This window comes from Rana temporaria, chromosome 3 (assembly GCF_905171775.1).
Source record: "Rana temporaria chromosome 3, aRanTem1.1, whole genome shotgun sequence".
NCBI classification, from domain to species: Eukaryota; Metazoa; Chordata; class Amphibia; order Anura; family Ranidae; genus Rana; species Rana temporaria.
In genome coordinates, this window is record NC_053491.1 from 471,050,175 (window position 1) to 471,066,381 (window position 16,207).

The following is a 16,207-nucleotide window of genomic DNA, read 5'->3' on the forward strand; positions in this document are numbered from 1 at the left end:
CGAGCAAGGGGGAGTGTCTATACGCGCGGGCAAAACAGCTATTCAAATGAATGCTGTGATCTTCTCCATGCGGCGGCGGCAAAGGTATGGGGGACATGGCTGGAGGGACATGGCTGGAGGGACATGGCTAGAGGGACATGGCTAGAGGGACATGGCTGGAGGGACATGGCTGAAGGGACATGGCTGGAGGGACATGGCTGGATGGCTGGAGGGACATGGCTGGAGGGACATGGCTGGATGGCTGGAGGGACATGGCTGGAGGGACATGACTGGATGGCTGGAGGGACATGGCTGGATGTCTGGAGGGACATGGCTGGAGGGACATGGCTGGAGGGACATGGCTGGATGGCTGGAGGGACATGGCTGGAGGGACATGGCTGGATGGCTGGAGGGACATGGCTGGATGTCTGGAGGTAAATGGCTGGAGGGACATGGCTGGAGGGACATGGCTGGAGGGACATGGCTGGAGGGACATGGCTGGAGTGCTGGAGGGACATGGCTGGAGGGAAATGGCTGGAGGGACATGGCTGCATATGTGAGGGACATGGCTGCATATGTGAGGGACATGGCTAGAGGGACATGGCTGCATATGTGAGGGACATGGCTGCATATGTGAGGGACATGGATAGAGGGACATGGCTGCATATGTGAGGGACATGGCTAGAGGGACATGGCTGCATATGTGAGGGACATGGCTAGAGGGACATGGCTGGAGGGACATGGCTAGAGGGACATGGCTAAAGGGACATGGCTAGAGGGACATGGCTGCATATGTGAGGGACATGGCTAGAGGGACATGGCTGCATATGTGAGGGACATGGCTAGAGGGACATGGCTGCATTTGTGAGGGACATGGCTAGAGGGACATGGCTGCATATGTGAGGGACATGGCTGCATATGTGAGGGACATGGCTAGAGGGACATGGCTGCATATGTGAGGGACATGGCTAGAGGGACATGGCTGCATATGTGGGGGACATGGCTGCATTTGGGGACACATTTAAAAAAAGTATCGGTATTCGGTATCGGCGACTACTTGAAAAAAGTATCGGTACTTGTACTCAGTCCTAAAAAAGTGGTATCGGGACAACCCTAGTGTGTATGCTAAGAAACTCTTGCATGCTCAGAATAAAGTATGAGACGGGAGTAAAAGTAGCATTTGTAATGGAGATAACACATTTTTTTCACGCTGTAACAGACTGAAAAGTGCAAATCATCTCCAACCAAACTTTTACTTAACACGCAGTAACATGAGATTAGCAAAAGCAGCCCCAAGGGTTGTGCCAGTGGAATCGAACTTCCCCTGCCATTGTATGTGTTGTACGTCACCGCGTTTGAGAACAAGGAGAATTTGTCTTGACAGTGTGTACGCAAAGCAAGCTTGTCGAGTTCCTCGACAAGCCTAACAAGGAACTCGTTGAGGAAAACGATGTGTCTTTTCCGATGAGTTCCTCGGTTGGGTGTACGAGGCCTTAGTCTGTAACTCCGGCTGACATACTTCTTCCTAAAATAAAGTGTGTTCCTAAAGTAAAACTGAATTAGTTCCGAAAGATTACACATATGCAGTGAGTTTTAGAAATAATGCAATTCTGTTATATATTTTTTTGTAGTGTAAACAATGAACGGGACACACATAAATGAAATATTGCTCCTTGGCTTTGAAAACATTCATAGTTTCAAGCATTTAATTTTCTTTTGGTTCCTCCTAATTTACATAGTGACTATAACTGGAAATGTGGTCATTATTCTATTGGTGTTGACCAGTAATCATCTTCGATCTCCTATGTTCTTCTTTCTTGGTCACTTGTCCTTTTCAGATGTTTTGCTGACTTCAAACATTGTTCCAAACATGCTCCATATAATATTATCAGAGGGCGGTATTGTACGTCTTGGAAGCTGTATTGCTCAGTTTTACTTGTATGGTTCTGTGATCATCACGGAGTGTCTTCTCCTCTCAGCCATGTCCTATGACCACTACCTTGCCATATGTAAGCCATTGCATTACACAATGATTATGGATCTTAATCTCTGTTTTTACTTGGTTGTAGTTTGCTGGTCACTAGGATTTGTTATAACACTCGTCACAGTTTTCCTATTGCAAACATTGTGGTTCTGTGGCCCCAATGTAATCGATCACTTTTTCTGTGACCTTGGCCCCCTACTTGAATTATCTTGTTCAGACGTTTCCATAATTACATTTGATGTGTTCTTCTTTTCTATTCTTTTGACATTTATACCATTTGTGTTCATCACTGTTACCTATGTGTATATTTTTCTAACCATCTTAAAGATAACCTCAGCCGCCGGGAGGCAGAAGACCTTCTCCACCTGTAGCTCTCATCTGGCCGTTGTATGTACCTACTTTGGGGCACTGTTTGTCATGTATGTGGTTCCCTCAAGAGGACATTCTTTGAACATGAACAAGGTGGTATCTCTGATGTACACTGTGGTCACCCCATTGTTGAACCCCATCATATACAGCTTGAGGAACCAAGTAATTAAATCAGTCATAAGTAAATACATATCTGTGTGCAAGAAAAGCTGTACATACTGACATTGTGAAAATTATTTTCTCCTTTTGAAAGAATGCAAGCTGATTTATTGTTGCCCCAGTGGCGTATCTTGGGTATAGCAGCCATGGCAAGTGCCATGGGCGTCATATGAAGGGGGCGCTGTTGAGTGGCTGGGCAGCAAGGCACTTACCAGGGTCTGAGGGTCTCTTCTTCCCTCCTCCCGAGCATAGGCAGGATCTCCTTTTCAGCAGCTTTGCTAATGGACAATGGCAGCGCTATCCCTGCTGCATTCAGCCACAGCCCTCCCCTGTTCTTCAAGGCTCTCCCATTCAATCTGGTCGGATTGGCAGTGCACAAAGAAGAAGGAGGAACAAACTGAGGCCTTAAGTGATGAAGATTTCATCACTTCCAGTATTGGTTCTGCATTTACCTGGCCTTGGAGGGCAGAGGAGGGATCAGGGGTCTAATAAACCCCAGATTTCTCCATAAAGAGGATATGTCACTACCCAAGGCATCACAAGGGATGATAATTATCACTAATTTTGTTAGCTGTTTTTTTTGTTAAGGTTATCTGAAAGATGGGCTTCAAATTTTTCGACAGGGCCACAGTTTTAGTGCTTGCCATAGGCGCTATTTTCACTAGATACGCCTCTGTGTTGCCCGCATATGTTAGATCAATGTTGGTCATCCTGGCAAATGTAGCCATACTAGATGTAGCATCTAGACCTTAGATGCTGTATGGTGATTGTCGTTTAAACATTTGACTTAGACATTTAGCGCTACACTTTTTATATGTACAATTTTTCTGCTTATAGTTATCATCTGTTTGCTGTGTTAGCTGCCAGTTGCATAGAGGCAGCGCGGGGTTACTTTTTACACTATTTAGACCTTAGATGCTGTATGGTGTATGCCCTAAAGTATCCTGATTGAAATACTTAAGGTATACTCTATATTTGGGTCCTTCTACACCCCTGTTGTTAATCACTGCACTGCTTTATATGTTAGGAACAGCTACAACCACATATGCATTGGATCGGATGAGCAGCTGCTGAAAATACAGATTTTGTAGCAATCTCTAAATACTGTAAAAGTCGAATGCCCAGTTACTCTTGTACAAGCTATTGGAATCTTATAACACAGGCCTTTTATTGATTGCAGTTATTAATTCCTTACAGCACAAATGTTAACAAGTCATTGGTATCCTATGTAGCACTACCCCTGAAGAAGCTGCTGAGTATTTTGGGCGGCATGTTGCCTCTATTTCCTCACCGTCCAGGGTAGTAGAAGAGAGTTGAAAAAGTTCAATGTCCACACTCTAGACTTCTTTTTCTAAGATTTATTTGCACAACTTGGTAAGAAAGAAGACATGGTTGAAGGAGGTGGAAGGGTAATAGGTAGATAGGTTCAGGTGCATGATCTCAATTAGGAAACACTCCTGCTTTCAGCAAACAGTTCTCGTCGCCACTCTAGCCAGAGTGGGCATTGCTCACCAGGATAGGTCCCTCTCACTGTCCTAGCAGCCGGAATGGCGCACGGAATAAAGTACAGTCTCTGCCACAGACCTTCATTTATGAGGAGACACTTTCGGTCCAGAATCCCCTAACACAGGATTCAGCACCCGGATCTCTCCAGATTAACTTCTGTAATCAGTCTCTCAGTGTATGTGCATCCTTCAATGACGTTTCCAGGCCTTCTCCCCCAGATACCAGCCTCTTGCCTGGTCCTCTCCAGGATAGGTCCTCCCCTGGTTTCCTTCATCAAGCGGCTTCTTCCCTCCAGGACAGACAGCACAGGATGAAAATGCAGGCCCCAGTCTGACTACTGGGCCTACTTAAATAAACCACAACCCCGGACCAACGTGGTCCCGGAGCCAGGATTCAGGAGTACGCACCCCCTGCCAGGTGGGCCACAAGGTGGTGGGATGACAGACCGACGACCCCGGTTCAATGGCGTCTGTCCCTTAAGTACCCCTCCCCAGCATGCACAGCAGGACGACCACTCCCCTGATTCGCTGCTGAGGGGGACACCCAATACACCCTGACTCTGCTGCTGCCACTTTTGACCTGGGATGGTAATGACACCCCCAGGCGAACAACGGTGGTTACTCACAGCACAGCCATGGCTGGAACAGAGGCTTCATTGCCCACAATCATATTCGAGTCAATTAACAACTCAGACCCCCTCTTAATTTAAAGCAGCACCCACCCAACAGGAGCAGGCCACTACACCTATAACACAAGCCTTTCATTGACTCTAATTATTAATTCCTTACAGCACAAATGCTAGGGGGGGGGGGGGGGGGATTGTATAGTTTCTACAAATCACTGCATCATATCTATGGGGATTTTTTGTTTTGGGATTTCAAAAACTCTGTAGCTTCAGGATTACCCCTCTTAACTATTACTAACTATTAAATTATAGGTATTGGAATTTCCTTTCAAATTTGGCTGTATGTAAAGCCTCGTACACACGACCGAGGAACTCGACGGGCGAAACGCATCGTTTTCCTCGTCGAGTTCCTTGTTAGGCTGTCGAGGAACTCGACAAGGCAAGTTTCTCCATTCCCATCAAAGAAAAAGTGAACATGCTCTCTTTTTGGCTCGTCGAGTTCCTCGACAGTTTCCTCGTCGAAAAATGTACACACGACCGGTTTCCTCGGCAAAAAAAAAAACTGCAAGTTTCTTGCTGGTTTTTGCCGAGAGACTCGGTCGTGTGTACGAGGCCTGAGATGAACGAGCTGCAATCCATGGAGGAAATGATTATGTTCGAGGAGAATTTAAATAAACAAACTAAAAAATATAGCAACAAAGGGAAGAGTCCTGGATCTCAGCAACTTTTAACCACTTAACCCCCGGACCATATTGCTGGTCAAAGACAAGAGCACTTTTTGCGATTCGGCACTGCGTCGCTTTAACTGACAATTGTGCGGTCGTGTGACGTGGCTCCCAAACAAAATTGGTGTCCTTTTTTCCCTACAAATAGAGCTTTCTTTTGGTGGTATTTGATCACCTCTGCGGTTTTTAGTATTGGGCTATAAACAAAAATAGAGCGACAATTTTGAAAAAAATTAATATTTTTTACTTTTTACCATAATAAATATCCCCCAAAAATATATAAAAAAAAACAATTTTTTTCCTCAGTTTAGGCCGATACGTATTCTTCTACATATTTTTCATTAAAAAAATCGCAATAAACGTTTATTAATTGGTTTGCGCAAAAGTTATAGCGTTTACAAAATAGGGGGTAGTTTTATGGCATTTTTATTAATATTTTTTTTTTATAGTAATGGCGGCGATCAGCGATTTTTTTTGGTACTGCGACATTATGGCGGACACTTCGGACACTTTTGACACATTTTTGGGACCATTGGCACTTTTATAGCGATCAGTGCTATAAAAATGCATTGGATTACTATAAAAATGCCACTGGCAGGGAAGGGGTTAACACTAGGGGGCAGGGAAGGGGTTAAGTATGTTCCCTGGGTGTGTTCTAACTGTAGGGGGGGTGGCCTCACTAGGGGAAATGACTGATCGCTGTTCATACATTGTATGAACAGACGGTCAGGCATTTCTCCCCTGACAGGGCCGGGAGCTGTGTGTTAACACCTGGCTACCTTTGGGTCCGTTCCAATCTGTCAAAAAAAAAAAACGGAAGGGGGTCTGTTCCCCTCTGGTCGGCTGGATCGGATCGGAATGCAGCTGGGTGTAAATGTACCTCTGGTCCATTTACATCCGGCTGCCCATAGAGCAGAACAGGCTGTATCTGTGTCTGTTCTGCATAAGTGGAGCGGGCACAGACCTGTCATCCACCCACTCGGCTCGACAGGGGATCAGCAGACAGATCCCCTGCTGAGCACAAATGTATCCTCCCCGTGTGAAAGGGACCTTAGAGACTGGACCAGGTAGCACCAGTAATGGGTCTGATTGGGTAAAGGTGGGTGATTACCATGAAGGAGAGAGACATTAGTTAGGCAGTGTACCTGGGTAAACCATTGCTGCTGGAGCAGCTGATAGTGAAGACCCTCTAATACAGTGATGGCGAACCTTGGCACCCCAAATGTTTTGGAACTACATTTCCCCTGATGCTCATGCACTCTGCAGTGTAGTGTAGCATCATGGAAAATGCAGTTCCAAAACATCTGGAGTGCCAATTTTTCCCATCACTGCTCTAAGATAACAATCAGGTAGATTCTTACTAGCATTCCTATCATTATTATGTGAAATATTTTGTTTTGGAATTTTGTTTTCATCCGAAAAATAAATTTATTTAGTTACTCCCGAAATTCGTTTTTATTTATTTTGTTTTTCGTTGGAAATTGCATTCGTCCGAAAATCCGAATTAATTAACCGGTTACCGACCGCCCACTGTATATGTACGTCCTCTTTTTAAAGATGGATATCTCGGTAACGGCAGCAGCTGCTGCCACAACCGAGGTATCCATCTTTTCAGTGGGCGATCCGGTAAACGATAACGGTGGTCTCCACGGCGGATTCACCGCGAGATCGCCGTTATCGGTGGCGGGAGAGGTCCCCCCCTCCCACCGCTCTCCCGTGCCCTCCGCCGCTTACCGGAGCCGTCGGTAGCGAAGGAGGCGATCGGGTGCTGCTTCCTAGTCAGTGAGGATGCGAGTGAGGGCAAGATGGCCCCCACCCATCCTCATAGCTTTGCTGGGCGGAAGTGACGTCAAAACGTCAGTCCCGCCCAGCGTCTTAAAGAGACAATTTTTTTAAATGACAAATTTTACATTTTTTTTCTTGCATTTAAGTCTGAATATGAGATCTGAGGTCTTTTTGACCCCAGATCTCATATTTAAGAGGACCTGTCATGCTTTTTTCTATTACAAGGGATGTTTACATTCCTTGTAATAGGAATAAAAGTGATACATTTTTTTTTATTTCAGTGTAAAAAAATATAAAATCAATAATAATAAACAAGAAAACAACATTTTTTTTTTTTAAAGCGCCCCGTCCCGACGAGCTCACGCGCAGAAGCGAACACATATGCAAGTAGCGCCCGCATATGAAAACGGTGTTCAAACCACACAAGTGGGGTATCGCCGCGATCGTTAGAGCGAGAGCAATAATTCTAGCCCTAGACCTACTCTGTAGCTCAAAAAATGCAACCTATAGAATTTTTTAAACAACGCCTATCGAGATTTTTATGGGTAAAAGTTTGACGCCATGCCACGAGCAGGCGCAATTTTTAAGCGTGACATGAGTGGGTATCATTTTACTCGCGAAACATTATCTTTCACAATATATAAAAAAATTGGGCCAAATTTATTGTATTCTTATTTTTTAATTAAAAAAAGTGAATTTTTTCCAAAAAAAGTGCGCTTGTAGAGACCGCTGCGCCAAATACCGTGTGACAAAAAGTATTGCAATGACCGCCATTTTATTCTCTAGGGTGATAGAAAAAAATATATATAATTTTTGGGGGATTTAAGGTAATCTTCTAGCAAAAAAAACTGTGTTTATCTTTTTAAAAATGCCGAATCTGAAAAACAGGCTCGGGGGTAAGTGGTTAAGGTTGAATCTGTCAATTGAAGGCTTATGGTGTCTGTCGAATGTTCAAAGAAGATTCGACAGAGCAGCGAAACTGTACGACGCTGCAATCATACTTTTCCGGTCAAACGTTCCCGCCTACAAGCTATAGAAGAATTCTAATGTTGTATGACTAGTAATAATTATATTTATAAATTATTATTACTAGTCAACCAACATTAGAATTTTTCTATAGCCTATGGGCCGAGCATTTCACCGGAAATGTACGATTGCGGCGTCGTACAGTTTAGCTGCTCCGTCAAATCTTCTTAGAATTATCAACAAACACCATAAGCCTTCAATGACAGATTCGACGTTTGTATGTTTGTATGTTTTTCGATGCTTTGTTGAATCTTTATCGTTCATGTTGTATTGTCAAGTTAGTTCTAGCTATGTTACTACTCCACCTGTCTGGTTACAATCAGCCAATAACATTCATCATCATCATTATTTTTATTTTATTTCCCCCACCCAATTCCAGCAGCGATCTTTTCTCTCTATAATGTTGAATCTTTTCTCTCTATAATGTCGAATATTTTCTCTCTATGTAGAATAATCTTGGACTAATAGTTAAGCTAGAGTTAAGGTTAGGCACATTCGACCAACGAAAACGAAAATAAAGCATTTGTTTATGTCGGATCTTTCGGTTTTCGTATTCTGTGCGTTCGTTTCGGTTTGTTAAACGAAAATACCTGAAATTCGGACGAAAATGCATTCGGATGAAAACGAATGCACATGTCTAATCATTATTATGATTATTATTATTATACAGGATTTATATAGCCTCAACAGTTTGCGCAGGGCTTTACAACATGAGGGCAGACAGTACAGTTACAATACAATTCAATACAGGAGGAATCAGAGGGCACTGCTCGTTAGAGCTTACAGTCTAGGAGAGAGTGTCAAGGGTTACAAAAGGTAATAACTGTGGGGAATGAGTTGATGGAGAAAACAAAAGTCCAGTTGTTAGGTGGAGCCAGGATAGGCTTCTCTGAAGATAAGGGTTTTCAGGGATTATCTAAAAGCAAACAGAGCAGGAGATAGCCGGACAGATTGGGAGAGGCTCGAAAAAAGTTCTGGAGGTGACCATGGGAGGGGGTGACGGGGGAACTAGAGAGCAGGCAGTCTTGGGAGGAATCAAGAGAATGATTAGGTTGGTATTTTGAGACTAAGGCCGCGTACACACGGTAGGTCCAAACCGATGAAAACGGACTGAAGGACCTTTTCATCGGTCCAAACCGATCGTGTGTCGGTCAGTTATCCTTCGGTCAAAAATTGTAGAACTTGCTTTAAAATTGAACCGATGGATGCCTAACCGATAGGTCAAAACTGATCGTTAGTATGCAAAAGCATCGGTTAAAAACATGTGCATGCTCAGAATCAAGTCGACGCATGCTTGGAAGCATTGAACTTAATTTTTCTCTGCACGGTGTTGTGTTTTACGTCACCGCGTTGGACTCGATCGTTTTTTTAACTGTAATGGTGTGTAGGCACATCAGACCATCAGTCAGCTTCATCGGTTAACCGATGACAACGGTCCTTCGGACCGTTCTCATCGGATGGACCGACCGTGTGTACGCGGCCTAACAGTTTGCACAGAACTTTACAACATGAGGGCAGACAGTACAGTTACAATACACTTCAATACAGGAGGAATCAGAGGGCCTTGCTTGTTAGAGCTTACAATCTAGGAGGGGGGTGAAGTGATACAATAGGTAATAACTGTGGGGATGATCTGATGGAGAAAGTAAAAGTACAGATGTTAGGTGAAGGCAGAATAGGCTTCTCTGAAGAGCAGGGTTTTCAGAGATCATTTAAAAAAAGGAGAATGGGAGATAGTTGGACAGAGTGGGGTAGGGAGTTCCATAGGATAGGAGAGGCTCGGGAAAAGTCCTGGAGGAGAGCATGGGAAGAGGTGATGAGGGAACTAGAGAGCAGGAGGTCTTGGGAGGAGCAAAGAGAGCGAGTAGGATGGTATTTTGAGACTAGGTTAGTGATGTAGCTGGGGGAAGAGTTAAGGATGGCTTTGTAAGTTATTGTCAGTATTTTGAATTTAGTTTGTTGGGTTAGCGGAAGCCAATGGAGGGATTGGCAGGGAGGGGTAGTAGATGCTGATCAGTTGGTAAGGTGAATGAGCCTGGCAGCAGCATTCATGATGGACTGAAGGGGGGATAGCCCATGTTAAGGTAATCCATTCTCACGTATACACGCACTACAGAATCACTTTCAAGGCACTCTGCCTAATACATAAGTGTATTCAAAGGCAACCGCTCCCCCAAAATCTATGCGAAAAAATAAAAGCCCATAACCCCAATCGCATTCTGCGATCCACCAATCAAAACCTCCATCCAGATAGCCCAAGGCCAGATACAAGTCCAAAGGAGATATCGAAGATTTGCAGTCCAGGGACCTCGCCTGTGGAATGCACTACCAACCACCATCTGACTGGAGTCGGACAACTTGGCCTTCAGTGAGAAAGATTAAAACCCATCTCTTCTGAGGTCAAGGGTTCCTTACCCATGAAATGTATACAGCGCCAGAGGCAATTCAGTTCGCATGTGTTGCGCTTTACAAGTCTCTCTCTCTCTCTCTCTCTCTCTTCTCTCTCTCACTACGCATCGCGCGAACCATCTATGTTGATTGTTGACAGAGTTTTTTTTAAAGATCCTTGCAAGGGAAACAATTTTAAATATTGGGACTCTGGTCCTACTTTTGCATTTTTAAATAAAAGACATCAAAGGAAGCTCTGCACTACTGGAGTCTTTTTTTCCCCCTTTTTCTTCTCTTTGAACGCTGAAGCCTCGTACACACGTCCGAGGAACTCGACGGGCGAAACACATCGTTTGCTCGTCGAGTTTCTTGTGAAGCCGCCGAGGATCTCGGCGAGCCAATATTTTCCCATTCCCATCAAGGAAATAGAGAACATGTTCTCTTTTTGGCCCGACGAGATCCTCAACGGTTTCCTCGTCGAAAAGTGTACACACGACCGGTTTCCTCAAAAAAAAAAAAAAAGCAGCAAGCTTCTTGCTGGTTTTTGACGAGAAACTTGGTCGTGTGTACGAGGCCTGAGATATTTACCAAATGTCTGCACTTTACCTGTGAAAGGGAGCATCTACAGATTTACTTTGACCGCATATAGAAAGTATAATTTGGAGGGGGCACTTTCAGATTCCAATCGGTTACCTGAAAAGGAAGTCTCCATTATCCTGATGGCGTTCCTGTCATTGAACCAAGCCTGTTTTGACCCCCCTGAATAAGTGTGATTGCTGGCTTTTAGTAAGCCTCCATTTTATTACAAGGTGACGGGCAGCACTTGCGTTGAAATTTACTTCTTTGGTTTCACATTGGATAATATTCACCGAATATCCACTGGATGTCTACAGTACACTTATGAACATTTGAGTTGTCTTTTTGTGTGTTTATACTGTATGCATATTCACTGCACATGTAGTAACTTTTTGTGGACTATATTAGCATGTGTTTTGTACATTGTGTGTTTATTAATATCTGTTGTGCACTTATCACTTTATTTATATATGTTTTTTAGGACTGTTACTGATTAAAATGTTCGTGTTCGATTAATCGATTTTTTTTAGATTAATTATAACGCACATACAGATCCAACTACTTTTAGCTGATCTCCTTGCAGGCTGATTCCCAGTGCAGCTACCAACCACTGAAAAATGGAAAGCAGGATCAAAAAACACACATAGGCAGCGCTCGATGGGAATAGCATTAAAACTTTAAGGCCTTGTACTCACGAGCAGACATGTTCGATGAAACCGGTCCGCGGACCGTTTTCATCGGACATGTCTGCCCGGGGACTTCTGTTCGATGGCTGTACACACCATCGAACAGAAGTCCGCGATGACGCGGTGTCGCCGCGACAATGACGCGGCGACGTGGGCGGGCCTGCCTTTTAAATGCTTCCACGCATGCGTCAAAGTCATTCGACGCATGCAGGGATGGCGGGCGGCCGGACATGTACGGTAGGTCTGTACAGACGACCGTACATGTCCGGGCGGACAGGTTTTCAGCGGACTGTTTTAAAGCAAGTCCAGGAAACAATTGTCCGCTGGAAACCTGTCCGATCCGCCCGAAAATGGTCCGCTCGGGCCTACACACGGCCAAACATGTCTGCTGAAACTGGTCCGCGGACCAGTTTCAGCAGACATGTTTGGTCGTGTGTACGGGGCCTTATAGTCTTCAAGTAGGTAACACATACATATTGCACTGGAGATATCACAATACACATCACAATAAGTAGATAAATAAATACACACATTTTTAAATCAATAAGGAGAGCACAATAACAATTTTTTTTCTCTCACAGTAAACACAAGGTATACAATATATAACTACTTGAGACCCGCGCTATAGACAAAAGACGTCCACAGCGCGACTCTCAAGTGCCGGGTGGACATCCCTGGATGTCCTGCTATCTACATTTCCTGCGTGTGCCGCTGGGGGCACGCAACGGGGAAACACTGTGCCTGGCGCATCTCTGAGAAGCCGATTTGTGTCTCTTGTACATAGGGACACCTCATCGGTCACCTCCCCCAGTCAGTCCCCCTCCACACACAGTTAGAACACACCCAGGGAATACATTTAACCCCTTCCTCACCCCCTAGTGTTAACCCCTTCCCTGCCAGTCACATTTATACAGTAATTAGTGCATTTTTATAGCACCGATCGCTGTATAAATGTGAATGGTCCCAAAATTGTGTCAAAGGTGTCCGATATGTCCGCCGCAAAATTGCAGGCCTGACAAAAAAATCGCAGGTCGCCGCCATTACTAGTAAAATATAAAAAAAAAAAATCATAAATCTATTAATTATAGTTTTATAATTTTTTCCCCTCAAATAGAGCTTTCTTTTGGTGGTATTTGATCACCTCTGTGGTTTTTATTTGTTGCGCTATATACAAAAAAAGACAGAAAATTTGGGGGGGAAAAAAAATGTTTTACTTTTTGTTATAATAATAATTATAAGGAAGGGGGGCCCAGTAATGAAGTGGTTAAGGAGTAAGGGTGTTTTTTTTTTTTTTTTATGTGTGTCAGGGCCAGAGGGGAGAAGATCAAAACAGCAAGGGGGGAGGTTTGTAATATGTATGTTATGAAAGTTAAATGATATGAATGTTAAATGTAAAGAACATTTCTAATAAAAGATGAATTAATAAAAAAAAGACTGAAAGTGCATCAGCTGATTAACCTCCCTGGCGGTATGATTATTTCAGATTTTTGGTGCTGAAAGCAGTACCATTATTTTGCAAGGAAATTTGGGGTTTTACATTGTAGGCCTGCAATTCTTAGGAATAACTCACTTAAATCTGTCCGAACAAGAGTCTAGTAGGCATCCCGGGTATGATAAAGTTTGAAAAACAAAATAAATAAATTATAATATAATAAATAAATATAAATAATTATAACAAATAATAATGTAATGATAATAATAATTTTTCAATAATGTAATCAAATCAAAATCACTGAAATTGACTCAGTTGCAGAATTGTCGCCGTCATTACTTTTATTGTTTGATGACGAATTTCCCCACAAATCGCTATCGCTCAATTCTGCAAGTGATTATAATTTATTATCGCTGTTTTCTAGCTGCTCTAAAGCCATTTTTGACATAAAGGGACACTTTTGGTTGCTATGGACAATCTACAGTTTGCAGGCAGGAAGAACAGTTTTTATTATATAAAAGTTCATGCAGAACACTGGGCAGACCACTAGGGACAAGGGGGGTGTGGTTTTTTTTTTTACATACAGTACTGTAATCTATAAGATTACAGTATACTGTATGTATAGTGTTTATTTACTTTTTTGAATCTGGCACCGATCTCCGCCCCCGTGCGTCGTAACATTGTAGGAAACTGAGATCGGCGACACACAGGCACTGTGTGAATCGAGCGAGGATGCCGCTCGCTCACACAGTGGGGAGGCATCGCAGGATCCAGGGGACAAGGTAAGTATACCATGCCTGTGGACACTGCGAGTCTGGCTCGGGGATATCGCTTTTGGTTCTGAAAACGTACCCCGAGTCAGACTCGGGAATACCACCAGGGGGGTTAAAGAGGTTGTAATACCCCCCCCCCCCCCCCCCAGGAAGGTACACCTACAGGTAAGCCTAGATTAAAGGGGTTGTAAAGGAAAAGGTTTTTTTCATAATAAGCATCTTTCTTCATTGTTCGTTTTTGCTCAGAAGTTGCTCTATTTCTTCTCTGTTCTGTTCACTTCCTGCATGTCTGATTTTACTGACCACCATGACGGGAGGCTTTACTGCGGTGGTGAGTAACATGCTCACCCCCTCCTGGGAACTACATCTGTGCGGCAGGACGCTCTCTACATGTTAGAGACCTCAAGGAGGTGTGAATTACTGGGCATGCCGCAATTCATACTGGGAAATGTAGTTCTTACATGAACGAACGATGCAAACCAGGAAGTGAATGAGAGAACAGAAACTAGAACGTCGGAGGTGATATAGATGATATAGAAGACGGAATTTAATAGGTATTTACTCGTTTTTTAACAGAATCATTACACTATTCTGTCTGTCAACCTTGCAGACATTAATTTTTTTTTTTTTTTTTGTCAAATTAGTTTATTGGGTTTAAAGTAAAGAGAAAACAGTAGATACTAGGGTTGTCCCGATACCACTTTTTTAGGACCGAGTACAAGTACCGATACTTTTTTTCAAGTACTCGCCGATACCGAATACCGATACTTTTTTTTCAATGTCATGTGACAGATGGGGACTGATAGGTGGCTGGTACTGATAGGTGGCACTTTTGGGCACCGACTAGTGGCTGGTGCTGATGGGCACTAACAGGTTAGCTGGCACTGATAGGTGGCAGAGAGTGAAGGGGAGTATATAGGGCAGGGTGCAAGTGGGTCCAGAGTACAGGTGGGTGCAGTGTGCAGGTGGGGACAGGGTGCAGGTGGGCAGTGGGTGCAGGTGGGTATAGCGTGCAGGTGGGTGGTGGGTGCAGATGGGTGGTGGGTGCAGGAAAGTACAGAGGGCAGGGTGCAGGTGGGCAGTGGGTACAGTGTGCAAGTGGGTGTAGGTGGGTGCAGTTGGGTACAGTGTGCAGGTGGGTGCAGAGTGCAGATCGGTGGTGGGTGCAGGTGGGTGGTGGGTGCAGGGTGCAGGTGGGCAGTGGGTGTAGGTTGGTGCAGTTGGGTACAGCGTGCAGGTGGGTGCAGAGTGCAGATCGGTGGTGGGTGCAGAGTGCAAGTAGGTGCAGGGGAGTACAGAGGGCAGGGTGCAGGTGGGCAGTGGGTGTAGTTGGGTACAGCATGCAGGTGGGTGCAGAGTGCAGATCGGTGGTGGGTGCAGAGTGCAAGTGGGTGCAGGGGAGTACAGAGGGCAGGGTGCAGGTGGGCAGTGGGTGTAGGTTGGTGCAGATCGGTGGTGGGTGCAGAGTGCAAGTGGGTGCAGGGGAGTACAGAGGGCAGGTGGGCAGTGGGTGTAGGTTGGTGCAGAGTGCAGATCGGTGGTGGGTGCAGAGTGCAAGTGGGTGCAGGGGAGTGCAGAGGGCAGGTGGGCAGTGGGTGTAGGTTGGTGCAGAGTGCAGATCGGTGGTGGGTGCAGAGTGCAAGTGGGTGCAGGGGAGTACAGAGGGCAGGTGGGCAGTGGGTGTAGGTTGGTGCAGTTGGGTACAGCATGTAGGTGAGTGCAGGTGGGTGGTGGATACAGGAATGTCTTCCCTCTCCCAGCACAGACACCCTGTGGCTAGAGAGGGTGGGCGGAAGCCAGGCTTCTATATTTAGATGTAACACAGCAATGTGCTTCTGTCCAGCTGGATTCTCGGCACCCGCGAGCACTCCTGCAGCATCGCTCCCTGACGTTTGTCACACTAGAGCTGGTGATGGAAAGCTTTTCCTGGGCAGATTTGGCACACTTAGCACACTTTAAAACTCACTCCTCCGAACACAGACCTCAGATACAGCGTGGCTCAATTCAGTGCGAGAGCTGCCCCTCCTCTCAGGCTCCTCCTCATGACCTGTGAGACATGTCAGAGCCGGGGAGGAACCGCCTAGGAAAAGCTTTCCATCCCCAGCTCTAATGTGACAAACGTCAGGGAGCGATGCTGCGGGAGTGCGGGCGGGTGCCGAGAATCAGGCTGGACAGAAGCACATTGCTGCGTTAC

General features: G+C 45.0%; 1 protein-coding gene across 1 annotated transcript; it reads left to right on the top strand.

The window, feature by feature from the left end:
• The first annotated feature begins 1,615 nt into the window (after positions 1 to 1,615).
• Positions 1,616 to 2,554, top strand: LOC120930644 (olfactory receptor 11L1-like). Its single transcript, XM_040341821.1, has one exon. It carries the CDS (start codon positions 1,619 to 1,621, stop codon positions 2,552 to 2,554), a length of 936 nt encoding a protein of 311 aa, XP_040197755.1. The 5' UTR covers positions 1,616 to 1,618.
• Positions 2,555 to 16,207: the final 13,653 nt, after the last annotated feature.